At 44.6% G+C, this 23,086-nt stretch overlaps 1 protein-coding gene and 2 long non-coding RNA genes across 3 annotated transcripts; all 3 read left to right on the top strand.

Moving 5' to 3' along the window:
- Positions 1-4,225: 4,225 nt before the first annotated feature.
- Positions 4,226-4,646, top strand: LOC119296877. Its single transcript, XR_005145429.1, has 2 exons — positions 4,226-4,332; positions 4,435-4,646. It is a non-coding gene; the product is annotated as an uncharacterized LOC119296877 (long non-coding RNA).
- A 6,882-nt stretch (positions 4,647-11,528) lies between these two features.
- On the top strand, positions 11,529-12,020 carry LOC119296878. The gene has a single exon (XM_037574903.1). It carries the CDS (start codon positions 11,676-11,678, stop codon positions 11,895-11,897), a length of 222 nt encoding a protein of 73 aa, XP_037430800.1. The 5' UTR covers positions 11,529-11,675; the 3' UTR covers positions 11,898-12,020.
- An 8,914-nt stretch (positions 12,021-20,934) lies between these two features.
- On the top strand, positions 20,935-22,398 carry LOC119298939. Its single transcript, XR_005146037.1, has 2 exons — positions 20,935-21,238; positions 21,942-22,398. It is a non-coding gene; the product is annotated as an uncharacterized LOC119298939 (long non-coding RNA).
- The last annotated feature ends 688 nt before the right edge of the window (positions 22,399-23,086 follow it).

Consider the following 23,086-nt stretch of genomic DNA (forward strand, 5'->3'; position numbering starts at 1 on the left):
TAATCCAACTAGGAAAGGGGGGGGGAGTCCTACTCACGGTGGGAGTAGGACTCCTCCGGCGCGCCTCCTCCTATGGCCGGCCGCACCCCCCCTTGCTCCTTTATATACGGGGGCAGGGGGCACCCTAGAGACACAACAATTGATCAAGTTGATCTTTTAGCCGTGTGCGGTGCCCCCTTCACCATAGTCCACCTCGATAGTACTGTAGCGGTGCTTAGGCGAAGCCCTGCGTCGGTAGAACATCAACATCGTCACCACACCGTCGTGCTGACGAAACTCTCCCTCAACACTCGGCTGGATCGGAGTTCGAGGGACGTCATCGGGCTAAACGTGTGCTGAACTCGGAGGTGCCGTACGTTCGGTACTTGATCGGTCGGATCGTGAAGACGTACGACTACGTCAACCGCGTTGTGCTAACGCTTTCGCTTTTCGGTCTATGAGGGTACGTGGACAACACTCTCCCCTCTCGTTGTTATGCATCATCATGATCTTGCGTGTGCGTAGGAATTTTTTTGAAATTACTACGTTCTCCAACATGAACTTGGTGTTAGATGGTGCTTTACCTTTAAAGTTACAGTCCATGAATAAGCAAACGGTGAGCATTTCACCTGAACAAGTTTCTCTTGCCATCAGCTCCAGATATTGCATGCCTGCAGATTTCCGAGTGCAACTATGTATTCATCAACCGATTTCTTGCCATTTTATATTTTGTTGCAGAAATTTCGGTAGTTCAAGTTTGCATGTAACTTTCTTTTTTTCGAATATGGGTCTAAACGCGTGTCTTATTGAAGTTTCCATGTAATGTATGCCCTTTTTGTATTTTCAAAATTAAGTCGGTCTTCTATTTGATATCTGGATTGTCATACCAGTTTTGGGACTTTTTGTGATAATTTGCATATTTAGGATAAGCAAATCTGCAAGCGGATATTTGACTTTGGCGTTGTTGTGCTAACAGACATGGAAAGAGCAATCATAAGGGACTTAGTATGCCGTGTTCTTCAGTTTCTACCTCAACTGACAAAAGCAGTTAACTTCACAGCAGAACTTGGTTGGTATGCACACATTTGTTACACGCATTCAACTTGCTAACAGTATGGCAATCTAATGAGCCCTTCTGTTACTGTTACATTAGTATTTTATCATCGGCAATTGTTGCGCAACAAAACAATTATGTGAGGTGAGGATTCCATACTTGAGATACAGAATGGAAGGTTAGTATTTATTAAATTTTTATTCTCATGTTACATGTTAGTAGTTGGGTATTACTAACAATCTTATGGTTCAGAGTATTGAACATACTCCAACAACAATTTAGACATGCTTTGCAGGAAATGACCATCGACACATTTGTTGCAAATGATACTAAAATCCGCAGTTTGAAGTGCAGTGTGCAGGCTGTCATAGGATAGGAACTATTGTCAGTAGCGTCACACCAACTGCGATGTTTAGTGTTCTGAATGTCTTGCTGGAAGTTTTGCCTTGAGAAGAACTGGAGACAAATGGCTGGTGATTGCTAAATAAATGGAGGCAAAGATGGATGATGTCGCTGGCCAAGTTTTGACCCTTCAAGATGATCATACTACTATCTTTTTAACTGGTAGCTCGTTTTACTACTACTATGAAGTTCAGAGTTGCGTCTGGCTCGTTTTTTTACTACTCTGAAGTTCAGAGTCAGATAACCAGAAACATAACTGTTCTGTTCGTACATCATCAGCTCTTACACAGAAGCCTCTTTATTAGCATACAAGATGCAAACAAACTAATTGCCGTTTCCGTTTCCCAGCGTGTCAAAATGCGCACTCCTGATTTCTCAAAGGAGGAAGACGAGAAGCCGCGCATGACGCTGAAGGTACAAACGAGAAGAGGAAGGGGAAGAACTGCAACACCTGTGAATGTTGCCAGCATTTCCCGTTGTAATTGACTGAAGCTGTCACTACGAATTTTCAGATTATGTACCAGGCATTGTAATTCCTTGTAATCCGGTGGATTTATGTCAATGAATATGTATTCAGTGAAGTAAACACCATTGTCCGCAAGTATATGTATTTTCTCTTTGACGTGACATGTATGCATGAGCATGGCACCACTTGAATGAAACGAAATTTGCAGCAGTTCCAAATTTGTCAAGTAGTGGATCAATTGTGATCAGAATTCACACTAACTAATGCTCAAATTAATGGATCACAATTCACATAAAACTGATCCCTTGCATTAATGGAGCAATTGTGATCAGAACTCACACTAATTCATCATGTTAAGGATCCCACTGAAAAACATGCCAGTGAAACACTCCTACACACTTGCAACTAAGACTACATACATAGTGGACAACTAAGAATCCCACTGTTGTCCGCAGACTCTGCGTCCTCTGCTTTGCACAGCTGATGGCTTCTTCCTCTGCTTCGTTCGACTACCACCAGCAAGGCTGCACGAAGAATGGGTCAGCCCGTCGACGAGCCATGGCGATCAGCTGAGCTTGAGCACACCATGCCTCCTGCCTGGCTCGGAGCAGCTCCTCGGGGGACCTTGTCACGTCGGAGGGATCGATGTAGGGGTCGTTGAACTGCACGGTGTCCACCATCTGCTCCACCTGCCGCCGGGCCTCCGCCCGGCTGCGCTCGATGTTGCGCCGACGGCCGGCGAGGCGGGCGTTCTCGATCAGCTCGCGCATGCTGACCGGGGGCTTCGATTGCGTCGCGCTCTCCGGAGATTCGGCCTGGTTCTTGGTCACGGAGGAGCGGAGGTACGCCGGGCTCTTGGGATCCTCGCCGCTGCTGGGACGCGGAGGCTTGCTGCTCTCGACGTCACGCCGGCGGCTGGCCTCTTCTTCGGCGGCCCCAGCGCGAGCCTTGGCGAGGCGAGCGCTCTTGATCAGTTCGCGCATGCCGCGGCCGCTGGCCGGTGGCTTCGCGCTCTCCGGCGAGCCAGCCACGGGGTTCTTGATCACGGAGACGGAGGGGTGGCGGCACGTGGGGCTTTTCGGATCCTCGCCGCTGCTGGGACACGGAAGGCTTCTGCTGTTGATGTTGATCTTGGCGGCGACCGGCACATGGAGCTCGCTCCCGGAGCAGACACGCTTCGCCGGCGGCTGCTCGTCGTCGGACACGGGCACGGGCCGCTTCGGCTTCTTGGCGGCGGTGGGATTCGCCATCAAGGCAGGGTTTAGGTTTACGCGTACGCGGGAGGAGCAGGACTGGAGGTCGGCGGCGCTACGGCGCGGGAGGAGCAGAGACGGCGGGAGCACCGTAGTGCCACCCATGGTCGCGGCCGTTGATGGGATCGCGAGGGCAACGATCCGGCGTCGGGTGAGAGAGGAAGAGGACGCGCAAGATGGATCAGAGGGCGTCGAGAGAGAGAGAGGAAGAGACGTCGCCGATCAGATTGAGAGGGCGAGGTGAGATGGATCGGGAATTCAGGAAACGGGGCGAGCCAGAAAACAGAGATGTGGCGGCAAGCAATTTGAATCCGAGTCGGCCCAGGCAATAGCTAAAACGCGCTGGGTTTTGAACATTTACTAGCGTGACGATGCCATCTTTCCAACTACTCCCTTCTTTTCGGTTTATAAGGCTCAATTCAAAAATCTCATCAACCAAGGTAGATGATGAATGGTGGAATATATTTTTGTAGTTTGCAAAAGCACCCAATTAATGCTCTTATTTTCCTCAAAAAATTATGTTTACGAATGTATTAATTACAATGCATGTCAGTTTTCTCTTAATATTGAATAAGTTTTTTTACCGGAGTGGGGATGTACCGGTGCTCAATCCACCATCCCTCGGTGCTTCTAGATCCATGCGGGTGGACCCTATTAGTTTTTTATTTCCACCTCAGATTCCAGGATACAAGCTGTATACAACTGCAAATACGTGATGGGCCCCACGAAAGAGAGGATATCAACCCCACGCCGTTGTCTCCTTCCTGCATCGATCTCCTTTCTCCCCACCCCATCTCTCGTCAGTTCGTTCCATGGGGCTCCGTCGTAAATCCCGGCTATGGCCGCCGCGAGATCCGCCTTCTCCAGCAACATCCGGCACCGGATTCAGGGTTCCACCGCCGGCACCTACCACGGGGGGCAAATAGAAGGCCGGCGGCGGCGCGGCGGTACCATGAGGCCGACGTGGAGCGGGGGCCGGATCCACTAGCCGTCGGGGGGTGGCTGATCCGGCGAGGTTCCTCGATCCCGCCAACCAGAAGCCCGTCCACCGGCATCCTGGCTGCCCCGGCAGCCGTGGTCGCCGTTGGTGTCTCCGTTCAGCACGGGCACCATGACGGGTCATCACGCAAGGTTGTCGCCGGATCCGGCGACACCAAGCCTGACTACCAGCGGATCTGGTGAGTAATGAATCCCGTCTCCCCTAACCTCTCTCCATATGTATTTCACGATTTCTGATTTATTTAGCATGATTTGAACACTCTATGTTTCTTTACCACCAGATCGTCGGCCTCCTCTGCTACTTCAATTTCAGGATTTTTGAATGTTTGTGACAGAGAGCATGTGTTGTAGTTTTTTGAAAGAGACCAAAATCTATGAAATTACTTCCCTGTAATATATTTGAATGCGGTGTTGCTAGTTGTGAAACAAAGTAATGTGAAATGGTTTGTGGCACAATGTGAAATTTATATTTCAATCTGGTGAAACTGGATTACTTCAGTATGTCGAAGTGAGATTTGAATGATTTTCAGTGAGATTTGTAATGATTTTGAGTGAGATTGGAATGATTTTCAGTGAGATTTGAATTGAAATAGCTATGTGTAGTTGAGATGTGCAAAAAATGTGAAACTGGGATTTCGATGTGTTGTTGCAAGTTGCAAAACTAATTTCTGTGAAAATATATGGAATTATATCTCTGAAATATATGAAACAGCTATTTCTCTTATCTGTCATTTGTTATTTCAGTGATATATGTATTGAGAAATTACTTCCCTGGAATATATTTCAATGCGGTGTTGCAAGTTGTGAAACTAATTTCTGCGAAAATATATGAAATACTTCTCTGGAATATATGAAACTGTTGTTTCTCTTATCTGGCATTTGTTATTTAAGTGAGATGTGTATTGGGAAATATGAAATTACTTCCCTGAAATATATTTCAATGTGTTGTTGCAAGTTGCAAAACTAATTTCTGTGAAAATATATGGAATTAGATCTCTGAAAAATATGGAACAACTATTTCTCTTATCTGTCATTTGTTATTTCAGTGATATATGTATTGAGAAATTACTTTCCTGGAATATATTTCAATGCGGTGTTGCAAGTTGTGAAACTAATTTCTGGGAAAATATATGAAATTACTTCTCTGAATTATATGAAACTGTTGTTTCTCTTATCTGGTACTCCCTCTGTTCCTAAATACTTGTCTTTCTAGGCATTTCAACAAGTGACCACATACGGAGCAAAATGAGTAATTCTACACTTTAAAATATGTCTACATACATCCGTATGTAGTAGTCATTTAAAATGTCTAGAAAGACAAATATTTAGGAACGGAGGGAGTATTTGTTATTTAAGTGAGATGTGTATTGGGAAATATGAAATTACTTCCCTGAAATATATTTCAATGTGTTGTTACAAGTTGCGAAACTAATTTCTGTGAAAATATATGAAATTACTTTTCTGAAATATATGAAACTGCTATTTGTCACATCTGTAACTTGTTATATCAATGAGATATGTATTGAAATATGTGAAATTACTTTCCTGAAAAATATGTAATTACTTTCTAGAAATATATTTCAATGTGGTGTTACGAGTTGTTAAACTAATTTAAGTGTAATGGTTTGTGCAAGATATGTGAAATTTATATTTCAATGTGGTGAAACCGGATCATTTTAGCTGGTGGAAGTGTTATATATTTATGAAAATGATTGCAATGCTTTTTGCAAGAGTTGAAATGCTATTTCAGTTAGATACTAATTGAAATAGCTATTTGTAGATGAGCCGTGGACAAAAAATGTGAAACTGACATTTCAATGTGTTGTTGCATTTTTTGAAAGAGTTTTATTTGAAATGAATTTAATAAGTTTTCAAATTCTCATATATGTTTTAACAGATTTCATATCAATTTAAAGTGAGAGAGGTTTATCCTTTGAAAAATAAGCTGATATTACTGTATGTGTGTGTGTGAAGTGAGACTGGCTTCAGCGTACGTGTAAAGCGAGGGCCGTGGCTGAAATCACGTGGGTAGACCCAGCTGGTCAAATCATGTGGGTGGGGTCCAGCTGGTGAAATACAGGAGGTTAAATGAAGATATGTGAGGAATGCAGAGATACAACTTGTAACCACTTTTGAGGTGGCAGCATTTTATTGGTTGGAGAACCACCGGTACATCTTGGGAACGGTAAAAAGAGGTTTGCGCTCTTAATACTTGCATGCAATGATTTAATGCATCTTGAAGTTTGAACATGTGATAGGGAACAACCAAATTAAGTATAAAATGGAAAAACTAAAATTTTGAGGTAAGCCCTATAAACCCGAAAGGATGAAGTAGCTTTATTCCATAATTATAGATTCATAATCCCGAGGAATTATAGCTGGAAACATGCATGGAAATTATGTATTCATAATTTGAACTAGTAAAATGTACCTTGTGTAATTCAAAATATGCTCATCACGTATTTACAAAATTTGCACCTTGTATCTGGAAACTATTCATCAAGTATAAGAAAAATGTTCATCGCATTTTTTGAAAAATATTCATAGTGTATTCTAAAAATAAAATCATTTTTACATTTTTTTACATGTGAATAATTTCTAAAATTGCATGAATTTTTTTATATACCAAAAAAGTATTATTACCCATTTTATTATTTTTATTTTATTATATAGTACAGACGTGAAACCACACTATGGACCGAAATTGGTAAAAACAAATATAGCTGGAAACATCGTGCAAAACATTGAACTAAAGCTACAAGGAAAACAAGTAGTGGGCCAGTCACCAAGTGAGCGCCGTAGACGCGTCCCATTTAACTGAGCAGCCACATGATGTAAACATTATCCCACTCTCTGTGGACTATGAAGAATAAAAATTAGGCCTTACCTCTCAAAAAAAATTTAACTGAGCAAACGCTAATGACCCCACACGCCTGAGGTTGGGATATTTTGGCCAATCTTTGATTCAACCCGGTTTTCATTTCTTTTTCGATTTCTTTCTGTCATTGAGGTACCTTTTGTTTTTCTTTACTTACATTCATTTATTTTTAAACAAAAAATATTTTACTTATTTTTTTACTGTTTTTCTCTGTTTATGTTTTATATTTCTCTTACCATTTTAGCCTTGAATATTTTCCTTGTAGTAGTATATGAAACACATATTTGCAAGTCCACGAACAACCTTTCTACTTTGTTACTTTTAAATTTTTTGGAGGAACTTCTAAATACATTAACATATTTTTTTATACAATTCATTTCCAAAGATGTGGAAAATATTAGATTCATATATACATATTTTAAATTCATAAACTTATTAAGAAACACATAAGCTTTTTAATGCATATAGTATATTTATTGTAAATATGTGATGACCATTTTATTTCTTATTTATAAATATATTCTTTGCATACATTAATATTTTATTTTCGAATGAACTTTTTATTTGGAAAATTTATTTCTGATTACATTTGTATAAATTTTGAAATAATTTTTCTTGAAAAGAATGCAGGTCTTAACTTGTCGTGGCATGGCCATCCCATGTAAGCTGCTTCATGCATTTTCCCAACTATTCCTTCGAACTAAGTAGAAAACAGGAGGGCTCGCCTTCTAGGCATTGGTCCTTCAATCCTTCAAGAAACTAGGACCCATGAAGGCGGGTGAAGGACCAATTCGCCATAGCCTTTAAGGTTACTCCACTTAATGCTCGGTTGTAGGGATATATTCTCTATCTCTTCTTCATATCTTATCCTATATACCTAAGAGAGTCATCCCCGCTAACTTATTTAGCTCAACATCCAAGCATAATTTAAATTTTGGTTCTCGTGCAATTATGAATGCGATAAGACCCACCTCAACATAATCATGCATGAGAAAAGACCCACCACAGCCTTCAACCATGCATGGTAAAAGAGTTTTCCTTCAATTATTCTAGCTATACTCAATAAATATTGTTATAATTATACATAATCAAATATAATAAGTCATACATAATTTTAATTTTGGTTCTCGTGTTATCACCCAAATTTTCATCAATCAATTCCCGCAGTAATGCGCACGGTATCCTCTAGTACGTCCAAATAGTTTGCCCCGCTAACTTGTTTCTCTCGGTGTGCAAGCATGCCACCTGATCATGCAACATGCATGGGAAAAACCTCACCTCGGCATACAAACGTGCGTCGAACTTTCATTTTATAACACCATTTTTATTTAACAAATGTTTTACAACGATACAATAATCGAACATGATAAATTATATGTAAGTTTTAGTTCTCATATTATTGCTTCGAATATTCATATTTCATACAATCAAATCTAATTAAAAATTTAAAATATATTAAAAAAAAACCCCAACAATGTGCGGGGGTATCATCTAGTTTAGTAAGAGGGGGAACCATTCACATGTACAGTCACAATCATTGATAAAGATAATTATTTATAATTAATTAAAATAATTATTTATGTGCTATTGCAATCATCAATAAAAAAAATCATTTGCGCGTGTAGTTACAGTTATCAATTAAGGATCCTCCTTGTTTTCCGAGTCAATTTACTGCATGCACATATGTATGATTGGTTAGTTTGACTACGCTATGTTTTACTCGTTCCATTCTACTTCATCTGCATATTAGGTTTGTCTAAAGTCAAACTTTATATACTTTCGACAAGTTTGTGCAAATATATTAACATATACACCACCAAATCAATACCATTGGATTCATCATTGCATATATTTTCACACCATATAAATTTGTTACTGTAAATGTTCATATTTTTTTCTACAAACTTGGTAAAATTTTATAAAGCTTGACTTCAGTCAAAACTAATATGCAGAGTAAGTAAAAACGGAGGGAGTGCAACATTTGGACCGGGCTGGTTGATAAAGGTCATGAAATTCGCCATCGGCATGTCGGTTCCACGCGTCTCCTCTGCGAGCAGAATCTTGTTAGGGCATGTAGATCGGCACAGACGGCTGGTGTCTATAACATATGTACACATCAACTTTAGAGACTACCAAAAATATGACTCTGAAACAGGGGTGTCTGTTAGGCCCGGCTGGAACACTTCAACTGTCCGTAAATATCTGACCCACGAACACGATCTAAACAGCCCACTACAGCCGACGAACTCATACAACGGAAAATAAGCTATCTGGATGCAGCGATTTGTGTGGCAACAGACCGTCGGTATTTGGGCAGACACCCTCGGTAGTTTTTACCTTTCTCCCTCCCCCACGTCATTATTTTCCTACGTGACCTGTGTTACAGACAGCTGACTAGATGCCTTTGTACATGCCCTTAGTCATTGGGGAGTCATACTTTCAAAAATCTTATTGCAAAGACGTATTCCCCAGCTCGTTACGATAGTGTTTCTCCAAATCTAATACTAGTTTTTAGTTTTTTTTACACATAAGGTGTGGATTTTTCTCATGAGGCGTTTCTGTAGTTGATGTGATCGGCTAATATCGGGTGGACTTGTTGACCAGCTAGAGGGACGATGCACGCACGTGCTCCCGATGAGCATGGCAAAGCCACGATGCACCGGTTTTTCATGTGTCCCCTCTATGCAAGTGACGTTCTGGTGACGGACACACGAGAAGAAGTCGACATCCGCAAAGCTCCCAATGCCCATGTGTTTGGGCGCACCATGCACGCCATGTCGCCAGGTGACCCTGGACCCGGAGTTAGTGGTGGAGCTTCAGCCACTTCTCTAGGCGGGCAAAAACAGGCCTGATTAGGAAATACTCCCTCCGTTCCTAAATATTTGTCTTTCTAGACATTTCAAATGACTACTAAATACGGATGTATGTAGACATATTTTAGAGTGTAGATTCACTCATTTTGCTCCGTATGTAGTCACTTGTTGAAATGTCTAGAAAGACAAGTATTTAGGAACGAAGGGAGTACCATTGAAATTTTGCTCCAAGGGCGCAGATTCAGTACTAGTCTTCACTGAATTTTTGCTGGGCTGGGGGGCCATGGCCTGGTCTGGCCCACCCGAAACTCCACCCCTGCCTGGAGGCAAGGACGCAAGGAAGAACACGATAATTCAACCTAGAGCCCGGTAAACAGTATCTCGATTTTAAAATTTTAAAAAAAGCTCACAAAATTTCAATTTTTTTGTGGTGCAAGATACTTCTATGCGTGAACTCCGTGTAAAATTTTGTGAAGTTTGAACATTCGAGGAGGTCGCCGCTAAAAAGACAAAATCAGGCATGAACAGTGCGATTTTAAAAAGTTTCTCAGACATCCAAATTTTGTCTTTTTTGCCACGAGCTCCTCGAATGTCCAAACTTCACAAAATTTTGCATGGAGTTCACGTACAGTAGCATCTATCACCACAAAAAAAAATTGGAATTTTTTAAACAGTTTTTCTATTTCAAATGGCGGTATTGTTCATGTCCGGGCTCATCTGAGCCCGGGCACCAAATCGCCGCTCTCGGAAGAACAAGGTTCCTTGATAAGGGGGAAGAGGGTACATGTCGTAGCGCGAGTTCTGTACCAAGGTGTGCGCATTAGGAAAGGAAAAAAGATACCCGACATGTTATGAGGGGTGGATAATTTGCAAAACCTTAGCGTTAAATTATACTATGAGCTTATCCCCGTAAAAAAACTATACGCGCTTAAAACTTGTTGAACTCATGGCCACATCGTATTGTGCCTTAAAGAGAAATATCAGGTATTGTTGAGTGTGATTTTTGTTCGAGGGCATTGCAAATTGCGTGCCTTGGCTTCATAAAAGATAGAGATGTAAATTTGAAACTTTTATTATATCCTCTGACCCGCCTTATTTCAACCAAATGAACTAAAATTTCAGAACTTCCGGGTTTCAAATCTGCATCTAGTGTAAAGGCAGACCACATGCATTGTTAGGTGTGATTTAAAGTTGTCTTTCTGGCTTATTTTTCTGTAATATATAACTCGGCCGACGTCCGAACGTTTGGGACCAGCGGAAGATGCCGACTGCACGAAATAGAGCAGTGCTACACAGACGATATCTTTGTGCACGATTTGTGGACGATGGCAACAACATCCGTTGGATAGTTTAGTTTAACAAATCTGCACTGTTCAAGAAAGCCATCGTCCAAATATCGTGCATGCAGAGTCGTCCGTAGAGTAGTTTCGCACGAAATAAGTAGTATTGTGATTGAAAGTTGTCTCTGTAAAGTGATTTGGACAGAATAATACCTTGCCGACTTCATCAAATAGTATTTCTTTCGCCGTCGACCGGGAGGAATCCCATACGTGAGGGCAGCACCAGAAGGCTCCAAGGGCCAAACAGAGACACGTCTGAGCTGGGGATATGTGCTGCGCTCACCAGTGCAAATGTGCAACGCGGCAGTAAACCACTTGGATAACCACTGCTACGCGTCCCCGGCGCAAAGCCTCTATATATTGGCCTGCCGGGGGCGACGCCTCCTCCATCACCAACAGCCAGAGCATTCGTCCACCATAACCGGAAAACCGAGAGCTCGGCCGACAAGCACAGATTCATCAAGCAGCAGAGCAGGAGCTAGGTAGCCGCCATGGCGTTCCCGGCGTGCGTGCAGTGCGGGACGAGGGAGAACCCGTGCCGGTGCAAGTTCATCGGGCCGACGCTGGGGTTCGTGGCCTTCCTTGTCACCGGCGTCATAGAGTGGCCGGTGGGCGCGGTGGTGTACCTGTTTCGCCACCGCAAGGGCCGCCGCATCATGGGACATCCCTCCAGGGTCGTCTACCCGCGCGTCTCCAGGGCCATCCCCATCTAATCCTAAGCTCATCCTAGTCTAATCCCTTCCTGTATGTTGTAACCTGGTCATTCCGTCTGAGTTGTGTGCATGATTGATGAAGAAGATTCAATAAAATGGGTGTTGTTTGTGTTTGTCTTGTAATCTAAGGCGCTTGCAGTGTCTATATGCTTTGTGAGGAGTTTGCTATAAATTTGGTTAGTGGATCGCTGGGTTAACTGACTGATATAGGAGTTCGAGATACATGTTAATATAGCAGAGGCCAACGCACGAGAGTCGTTCTCATCAATATTATTCTCGTCTCCCATCTTTCTTTTTTATGTGAATAGCAGAAGCTCTGCCTTTGCATCATAGGGCAAAGGAAGTATTACAGAATACATTCATGGCCAAAACACCCACGTATAATAGCACTACTGTTGAGTAAATTTGTGTTGCTTGTATTATGTATACTGTGGCTCACTTTCTAGTCATGTATAGTTGAGGTTAAGGTCCTGCGTGTACTTATATATACGTGCACCGACACCCATCAATTAAGGTCCTGCGTGTACTTATATATACGTGCACCGACACCCATCAATACAACGAATATTGTATTACTAAACCGTCTCTCTACATGGTATCATCATTTAGGAATATTGTATTACTAAACCGTCTCTCTACATGGTATCATCATTTAGGTCTCTGCCCTAGGGTTCGCCGCCGCGCCCTCTCGCGCGAGCCGCCGTTGTCGCTGCCTCACCCCGCCGCCGCCGCGCCCTTCCCCCGTCACGCTGCCGCCGCCCCGTGCCGCCCGCTTCCGCCTCCTGCAGCGCCGACCCGCCACCGCCGCGCGCCTCCTGATCGTGCCACCGCCGCCCCGTCGCGCCCTGCCTCTCCTCCCTACCGGCCGCTGCCTCCCCTTCTTCCCGCAGCCGCCGCACCTCACCGCCGCCGCTGTCCCAACCACCACCGAAACCCTAACCCGTCGCGCCACCCCACCCCGCCGCGCCAATGGAAATAAATATAAGGAAATAAATAATAATTTTATTATTGTCTCTAGTGCATATTTCCTTCAGTCTCTCACTTGCACACTACTAGGGAAAATCTTATACACAGAACATTAGCAGTAGCGCGGGATAAAAACGCACGCTGGTGCTAATTAGCAGCAACGCGGTATTTTAAACCATGCTACAGATACAGTTATAGCAGTAGCGCGCCCGAGTACAAAAGCGCTACTACTAAAATTCCCACGGCTTAGCCGATAGGCTACACATAGTAGTAGCGATCTACGTGGAACCGCGCTACCGCTACTTGTTTTGTAGCAGCGCGTTTACGAACAAATGCGCTACTGCTAATGAAAATAAAATTAAATGGAAAGCAAATAAAAAAGAGAAGGAATAGCAGTAGCGCTTGTTAAGAAACGCGCTATAGCTACCGTAGCAGCAGCGCACTTCCTGGAATGCGCTACTGCTACTTTTAACTTAACCGCGCGGTTCGTTCTTCCCCCACGGTCACTTCCCCAAATCCCTACTCATCCGCTGTCGCCGCCCTGCATCGTCGTCGACCGTCGCGCGCGACCCGTCGCTCTCCGCACATCTTCGACGCCGCCCCCGCCCCCGACCGCGACCTCGACGCCGCCCCCGCCCCCGACCTCGACGCCGCCCCCGCCCCCGACCTCGACACCCTCCCTACATCGCCGCCCTTCGTGCGCCCGCCGCCCCGACCCCGTCCCCAACCTCGACGCCGCGTGCCCCTCTCCCTAACTCTGCTGGCGCCAGAGGTGAGCACGCCCTCCTCCTCCTCCCCTACCTCTGCCTAGCTAGGGTTCTTAGGGTTAAATATCATAGTTCATCTAATTAGTTATGGTTCATCAAATTAGATGCTAATTATGGCAGTAGTTGTTAAGTAGAATTAGTTTTAGAGTTCATCGAATTAGTTAGGATTAAATGTTAGAGTTCATCAAATTAGTTAGGGTTAAATTTTTGTAAGTGTTTAATAGAATTAGTAAGAAAATTAATATAACTAGTTGAACTAGTTTATTTTAGTAAAAACTAGTTTATTTTTATTCATAGTAAGTGCTTAATTGAACTAGTTGAGTTAATACAACTATTTTATTTTTAGTACGAAAATTAATAGAACTAGTTTTTTTCTATTTATAGTAAGTTTATATTTAGTAAGAACTAGTTGAATTAATAAAACTAGTTGAACATGTCATATTTGCTCAAATAGGATACGTGGTTGCCCAAGTGGCCATTCATATTCAGTTTATACCTCCGAGTGGCCTATGTTTTGCCGGAGTATTGATTAATTTCTGTTCCGGCAAATTTCAAGCGCTCGATATGTCCCTTTTTAGCAAAGGTCATGCCGGATTTTTTCGTGAATTCTGGCATGACTTGTGCTAGAATATGTAGGAAATATCGAGTGGCCTGGATTTTCTCGAAAAATAATGATCCAACTTAGGTTTTTTTAGTACATATATTTAATTGTACAAGTTTAATCTTTGAATTATGAACGTAGGAAATGTCGTACTCGGACGACGACAATCTCCCGGGGGAGTGCAGCTGGTACCACGACGATCGAGGTATGTGCGACATGTTCGTTGAGCTGGACGAAGATCGGCGCTTCAGCATTAAGCTCGAGGAGACCTTCAATGTTGAAACGGTACGCAACAACGACAAGTGTTTTTTTCGTAATTAAGCATGACTTCAACTATTTCAACGTCTAATTTTCATCTTTTACAATTCGACTAGCTTATCCCATGCCATGTAAGACGTTGTGTCTTGGAGAGGATGGGTTTTGAAGACCATGAAAATTTTCAAACAAAGAAAATACACCTAAGGACCCATCATGATATCGATTTTGAAGTAAATCTGTACAATTCTCAGAGCGTAACCCATTTTGGTTGTCAAAATTGAGAAGCACTTTGCAAAATGTATGATTTTTATGAGGGTATGATTGTCACCATGAATCTTGGTAATCCTGACATCGAGCAAGACAATATGGACATTTGGGTCCTTGTTGATACGCTTCCGATTCTACCGCAATGTGAGTTTCTCAAACATAGTTATTAACTAATTTATATTGTTTATTTCAAAATAGTTGACAGCTTATTTTGAATTTTTAAATAATGTGCAGAAGATGATAGACAAAACCCACTACACTGATGGCTCTGAATTAACTTATAAGGAGAAAAGTCATCTGATTGCTTATTGTACTTATCTTGAGAATTACAATACCTATTATTGAACTCCTCCAAATTATGGTGAATACGTGCCACTAGTGTACGTGTTGAACCACGGTAACTTCTATGGAGATACCCTGGTAAGATTTTTACTATTACGACATCCGCGCATCTTTTGCATACTTCTAAAACTAGTACATCATTGCTAACTACGAAGTTATTACTATGTTTTTCAACAGAAAATACCGATGGATTGTGTGCCTCGTCTGATGTATCAGAATGGTCACCTTGCAGTTCTGAACATACAGCCAGGTCAATCTAAGGAGCTCACCTGTGCATATCAGATTTCTAAAACCGGTGAACACATGCTAATCAAAGAATGGAAAAAATGTTTGGACATTTGCAAAGAGGTTCTTGGAAGTAACATTAAGCGAAAGACAAGAATTAAAGATAGGATAATCTCCATTCTCCATAATGGAGAGTCAGGAGCTATCTTGTTTTTTGCTATTTTACCTTAGAAAATATAGTAGGTCCTAAGAGAATGTAGTAGGTCCTATGAGGTACAATATGTTTATTATGTGATACAATGTGTTAGAGTTGATGATGAGGAGTACTTGTGATTACGACTAGTGACCAATTTGCTATGTGATGTCTCATTGATGAAAACGATGATCTTGAGGAGGTGTTATATGACAATGATGTATTATGATGATAAGTTGTTAATGATATGCCGATGATGATGATATTTATTATATCATTGGGTGAAAGAACCGTGGATTAGTTTCAAGTGGATGTCCATCCACTTGAAACTAGTCCACGGTTCTTTCACCCCGTGATGTAATAACTCATTATGATGTAAAAACAATTTCTAAATTCCTGTTGTATGAAAATTTGTGTAAAGGTGTACGAATACAACATAAAATAAAAAAGAAATAAAATACGAAATAATAGTAGCAGTGCGGGCAGGGAGAAGCGCTACTACTAATTACCAGTAGCGCTCCTCCGGGAAGTCGCTACTACTAAGTCGATTTAGCAGTAGCATGGACGGAGGCACGCTACTGCTATACGTTAGCTGTAGCGCCTATCAGTAGCGCATCGCCCCGCGCTACTGATAGGCCTAAAACCCGCGCTGCTGCTAGGCTTTTCCCTAGTAGTGGCACTAGAGTCAATAATCTAGTTCACATCACCATGTGATTTAACACCAATAGTTCACATCACCATGTTATTAACACCCATAGTCCACATCATCATGTGACCAACACCCAAAGGGTTTACTAGAGTCAGTAATCTAGTTCACATCGTTATGTGATTAATACCCAAAGAGTACTAAGGTGTGATCATATTTTTCTTGTGAGAGAAGTTTAGTCAACGGGTCTGCCACATTCAGATCCGTATATATTTTGCAAATTTCTATGTCAACAATGCTCTGCACGGAGCTACTCTAGCTAATTGCTCCCACTTTCAATATGTATCCAGATTGAGACTTAGAGTCATCTGGATCAGTGTCAAAACTTGCATCGACGTAACCCTTTACGACGAACCTTTTTGTCACCTCCATAATCGAGAAACATATTCTTATTCCACTAAGGATAATTTTGACCGTTGTCCAGTGATCTACTCCTAGATCACTATTGTACTCCCTTGCCAAAATTAGTGTAGGGTATACAATAGATCTGGTACACAGCATGACATACTTTATAGAACCTATGGCTGAGGCATAGGGAATGACTTTCATTCTCTTTCTATCTTCTGTCGTGGTCGGGCTTTGAGTCTTACTCAATTTCACACCTTGTAACACAGGCAAGAACTCTTTTTTTGACTGTTCCATTTTGAACTACTTCAAAATCTTGTGAAGGTATGTACTCATTGAAAAAACTTATCAAGTGTCTTGATCTATCTCTATAGAGCTTGATGCTCAATATGTAAGCAGCTTCACCAAGGTCTTTCTTTGAAAAACTCCTTTCAAACACTCCTTTATGCTTTGCAGAATAATTCTACATTATTTCCGATCAACAATATGTCATTCACATATACTTATGAGAAATGTTGTAGTGCTCCCACTCACTTTCTTGTAAATACAGTCTTCACCGCGAGTCTGTATAAAACTATATGCTTTGATCAACTTATCAAAGCGTATATTCCAACTCCGAGATGCTTGCACCAGTCCATAGATAGATCGTTGGAGCTTGCATATTTTGTTAGCACCTTTAGGATCGACAAAACCTTCTGGTTGCATCATATACAACTCTTCTTTAATAAATCCATTAAGGAATGCAGTTTTGTTTATCCATTTGCCAGATTTCATAAAATACGACAATTGCCAACATGATTCGGACAGACTTAAGCATAGATACGAGTGAGAAACTCTTATCATAGTCAACACCTTGAACTTGTCGAAAACCTTTTGCGACAATTCTAGCTTTGTAGATAGTAACACTACTATCAGCGTCTGTCTTCCTCTTGAAGATCCATTTAATCTCAATGGCTCACCAATCATCGGGCAAGTCAATCAAAGTCCATACTTTGTTCTTATACATGGATCCCATCTCAGATTTCATGGCCTTAAACCATTTTGCGGAATCTGGGCTCATCATCGCTTCCTCATAGTTCGTAGATTCGTCATGGTCAAGTAACATGACCTCCAGAACAGGATTACCGTACCACTTTGGTGCGGATCTCACTCTGATTGATCTACGAAGTTCTGTAGTAACTTGATCTGAACTTTCATGATCATCATCATTAACTTCCTCTCTTGTTGGTGTAGACATCACTGGAACTGATTTCTGTGATGAACTATTTTCCAATTCGGGAGAACGTACAATTACCTTATCAAGTTCCACTTTCCTCCCACTCACTTCTTTCGAGAGAAACTCCTTCTCTAGAAAGGATCCATTCTCAGCAACGAATATCTTCCTCGAAAGTGATTGGGATATTGGACCAGGCGTCTGTGGGTTCCATGCGATGCATCTGTTCGAGCTCCCGAAGGGCTCGTTTTCTCTGATTGCTTGACACATAGGTCTCGTAGATCATGCAGATCTCGTCGTCACCGGGGGTGGTGTGTGCCTCCTTGTGGGTGAGGGGCACTCGAGGATGTCTTCGCCACTTTTGGCTACCTGTCAAACTACCCAACAAGCCCGAAGGTTGTGAGTGTGGCTTGTGTTGGGTAAGAAAAACGTATGGGGCATGGGCTATCCATCGACTCGTTAAACACCGATTTGTGACCGAACCTTGCTATACGTACGATAAATTCGTGTCCAACACTCCATACGATTAGTGACAGCCATAGATGATTCAGTTTGTGGGCCCTAGTATTTAGAGATGATCCTAGTCTGATCGTACTGTTGTACGACGAGAAGGCATCGTACGTAGAGTAGTTTCCTTTGTGACCTGGTGAGGATTTCTTTCTCTTTTCGGATGGCTCATGCTTACGGAGCCGCCGAGACAAGGTTCGCTTATCTCGGGTTGGCCTGAGCGAGTCAACTATAACCGAATGCAGTTGATACTGCTGCGCCTGCCAGGCGTCTTCCATAACGCAATATTTGCCAACTAAGTCATACAACTCATCGAAGGTCTGGACATGTCGGCGGGCGAGGGCGTTAAGCAAGCCATCGTCATTGCAGTTATAACGGAAGGTGGCGAGGACTTCGGCATCGCGGCAGTTTGGTATTATCCAAAATTGCCGAACTGTTTCGCCGGTTTGTTGTTTTACGTATGCCAAATCCCAGACGTCGGGTTGTCCCGCATTATCCAGGCAGTACTCGACGTGGGGGCGGGTGGGATTGAAAATTTCATCCCCAGAGGACGTGAGTCCGGTCCATCGTGCGTCGTATCCTGTACCGCAGCCAGACTGCCCGATCGTGCCTCCAGGGCATGTTCGGGTTCGACCTGCGGGTGAGCGGCGGAAAATTCCTCAGAGTTTTCTTCGGCCCGTGTATTCGGAGCATGACGCTCGGGCGAGGAAGCGTATTCTCCTGTGGATTCTTCAACAGACGCAACTAGGAGAGAGTCTGGCGGGGTGTAAATTACCCTATCGTCAGGTCTGATCCCAATCTGATCATAGATCGAGATCGGGCCGTCATCCAGACCCATAGCCTGGATCCGATCCAAGATCACATTTAAATACACCAGATCGGTTGGATCCATCTTCTTAGCGTCTTCGGGGTTAATCCGAAGATGATCCGTTCTCGGGGTGACCAAAGTTGTCCCAGAGTTCGGGTCGTCGAGTCCGGGCGGGGAGATCGGATCTAAACTCTCGATCGGGGCCGCGTTCAAAATTGCCTCTTTTGTAAGGAGGGCTGTTTGACCTGACGTCGTAGCGCCGGGGGAACAGGCCGGCTCCGAGGGAGCCGAAATTCCGGTCAGGACAATATCGCCCCTAGAATCGGTGACGTATTCCAAATTTCAGAAGCAGATCTCGTAATTCGGCGCGAAGCCGTCGACCCGCCCTAAGTGGCCGGTAGAATCGGCGTGCAGCACCACACTCCCGAACGCAAAAAGTTGTCCAGGGGTGAAGATGTCTGTGCCCCGTACGCCCTTGCTGAAGATCAGACGGACCATTGGCTTAGATTGATCCATAGAGGAATTCTCAATAAAAGCACCAATGTTGGTGTTAAAACCGGCATATCTCGGGTAGGGGGTCCCGATCTGTGGATTGTAAGCTAATGGTGTACCCAGGTTCGGGCCCTCTCGAAGAGGTAAAACCCTACGTCATGCTCTTATTGTATTGATGATGATGTATGGAGTACAGAGTTGATCTACCTCAAGATCTATGTCTAAACCCTAAGGTGTAGTTGTGTATATGCATATCCTCTATTATGGCTAGGGTCCGGGGTTTATATAGACACCCCAAACCCTAGGTTACATGGTCGGTTCGCCCCGATCGGCCTCCACTTGCCCAACACGTTTGGTCTTCACGAGAGTCCTTCAAGAGGTCCCGAGTGGGCCTACTATGTCAGGTTCGGTCCAGCCCATGCCATACGCCGAGGACCCCCCAATGCAAGACTCCCTCACCCGGGCCGTCAAGCGCCTGGTCATCCTTTCCTCCTCCTCCTCATCCGACGACCACGGCTCCTCCTCCGACGACGACCATCCACCATCCGCTGACGGGTACAGCTACACCGGCGACCACTAGGTGAAAGGGCCGGCCCGGAAGTGGTGATTTAAGTTTTTATTTCAAGTTTTAGATGTAGTTTCAATTTGTCCGTCGTTTATGTGAACTGTGGTGGATGTTTTGGTGAACTTTGCTGCTATTTGCTATGTCCTATTGCTATGCCCGGAGGTTGATCTACGTACTTTGATCCATGTTGCATGATCTAGTATGGAAATATGGGTTCGGATATGAGAGATACGGATGTGAACGACGTGATTTAAGGAGTGCCCGGTCACTGTCCGTGGACGCGTTCGTGGGTATCGGAGGGGCCGGATTTGCCAGTCCGAGTGTAGATGCTCTTATGGACTAAAGTTTTAGAACTCCCGAGGGCACCTGCACGGTTTCAAATCCGCATCTAGAATAGAAGGCAGATCGCACGTATTGTTGAGTGTGATTTAAAGTTGTCGTGCTGGCTTATTTTTGTGTAAAATAAGTCGGCCGACGTCCGAACTTTTGGGACCGGAGGAAAGATGCCGACTGCACACGCAATAACACTTGCCGACTACATCGAATAGTATATGTTCGCTTTCCACGGGAGGAATCCCATATGTGAGGGAAGCACCAGAAAACTCCGAGGACCAAACAGAGACACGTCTGTCTGAGCTGGGGATGGATATGTGCGGGTGCAGCGCTTCCCCCGTGCAAAAGCGCAACGCGGCTGTCAACCACTTGGATAACCGCAGCGCCACGCGTCCTCGGCGCAGAGCCTCTATATATTCCACCCACGGGCGCGATGCCTCCTCCTCCATCACCAGCAGCTAGATCATTCGTCCACCATAGCCGGTAACAGAGCTCGGTCGGCAGGCACCGATTCAGCTAGGAGGAGAGCAGGAGCTAGGTAGCCATGGCCGTCCTGCGCGCCCTCACCCGCGCCCTGGAGGACCTGGCCCACGCCCTGCTCGCCGTCGTCCGCGCCCTCGCCGACCTGGCCAGCCGCATGACCCACGCCAGTGCCCGCGCCTTGCCCAACGCCATAAGCCGTGCCATCGGCGCCTGATTTGTATACCCTCCGGCGGTACCTCTGCACCGGATCGTCGCTCCTCTTCGTTAGAGGTACTCCACCGAAAGAGCCTTCTCATCGTTATTGAGACAATCGGGCATGTTGAGTGTGATTTAAAGTTATTTTTCTTGTAATAATAATATAATAACTCGGCCGACATCCGAACGTTTGGGACCGCAGGAAGATGCCGACTGCACAGAATAATGCACTTGCCGACAACTTTTTTTTCTTTTTAAGGTGAACCGCCCACTCTAGGCATTTTATTCACAATATCGGCGGTCTACATCCGATTGCACTAAGGCAACCAAGAAATCAGGGATTACATTGAAAGAGATTACATTTAAGCTACTAGATAAACCCTCATTTGCACAGCGATGCGCAAGCATCCCTTCTAGTGTAAACAATGTCAAATCCCTGGAAATTCGAGAGGAAAGACTCAAGACATGGTCTAACTTAAGGCTAGGATAACAACTTTGGTACCACATTTACGTCAGGGCACAGAAAACCATCAAAATTGTGCATAACCCGTAACGCGGAGCACTGATTGTCTAATTTAGTCGCGAAAACAAGAAAACTGACAAGTAGGCCCCACCTGTCAGGCTGACTTGACGTACCTATATGGACAATACGCTGATGTGGACGGAAAGCCCACCTGTCAGCCTCCCATCTTTTTTCCCTATTTTCTTCTTCTTCCTCCTCATCTCTCTCTCGATGTTGTTCCATGTCAAAAAAAAAATCTCTCTCTCCCGACGGCAGGTACTCCGGCGGATTCCACGGCTGCCGCCTCCCAAGTCGCCCCGCATCCCCCATCCTTCCCCTGCGACGCGGATCCACTGGATGCCAGCTCGCCGGCTCCACGATGTTGTCCGCACAGGCGAGGTCACGTGGCGGCGCACCGGAGAGCCGGCCATGGGAGCCACGCGGCGGCTAGTGGCTGCTGCCTCTCTGGCCATGGGAGCCGCAGACTCGCGGGAATCCGAGCCCGCTGATCTTCGGAAGCCGTGCAGCGGCGCATCTTCCGCAAGTCTCCGGCCACGTCGACAAGCGGGTGAAATTGGACGGGACGGACGATGCCTCTAGCCGTGGGATCACACCGGTGCTCGATTCGTATGTATAGCCCAGTAGCGTGTGATTTCCATGGTCAACGCGCGTCAATTTGGACAGGCAACGTGAGTTCTTTGTGTGATGAGCCGTTGTGCGAGTGCGCGCTCTAGCTTGATGTGTGCGTGCGTGTCTGGTGTTTGTGCGCGTCCTGCTCCTCGCTGCCACACCCGCGCCAGCCTGCAGTGGCCGCGTCTCGCGCTAGCCATGGCGGCTGGCTGGGCTGTGTGACGCGACAGCTCCCGCGGCCAGCTTGGCTGTCGACGGGACGGCTCCCGCGGCTCCGTTGGAGGCAAAGAAATGTATGCGCAGCTCCCAGCATCTCCTCTTCATAGCAGCCGTCAACCGTGATCACCAGAGGCAGATGCCGCAGACGTACTCCCGCGCCCAGAACCTGCTTGATGGAATGCCCCTTAGAAAGAGATGTGAAGAAGATGACAATATAGTCATTGACGGGCGGGGCCCACGTCTCATTTGCCACATCACTCGGCCAAAGTTTTTGGTCTTCACCACGTCAGCCTGACAGGTGGGGCCTATTTGTCAGTTTCCCTGTTTTCGCGACTAAATCAGACAATCAGTGCTCCGCGTTACGGGTTAGGCGCTATTTCAGTGGTTTTCTCTGCCCTAGCGCAAACGTGGTACTAAGTTGTTACCCTAGCCCCAAGTGTGGTGGTTTTGCGTAAATAACTCCCAGATGATCAAGAGCTACAACTCCTAAAGAAGATCTTCTCTCACTTACATCCATCCGTGTTTATTTTGATAGTCCCTGCTGCCGGTGGATGCCACTTTGCCTTACCGAG

This window comes from Triticum dicoccoides, chromosome 5A (genome assembly GCF_002162155.2).
Source record: "Triticum dicoccoides isolate Atlit2015 ecotype Zavitan chromosome 5A, WEW_v2.0, whole genome shotgun sequence".
NCBI classification, from domain to species: Eukaryota; Viridiplantae; Streptophyta; class Magnoliopsida; order Poales; family Poaceae; genus Triticum; species Triticum dicoccoides.

Bases quoted from the DNA above. Each gene is read 5' to 3' on its own strand.
- LOC119296878 (XM_037574903.1), top strand. From the start codon at position 11,676: ATGGCGTTCCCGGCGTGCGTGCAGTGCGGGACGAGGGAGAACCCGTGC.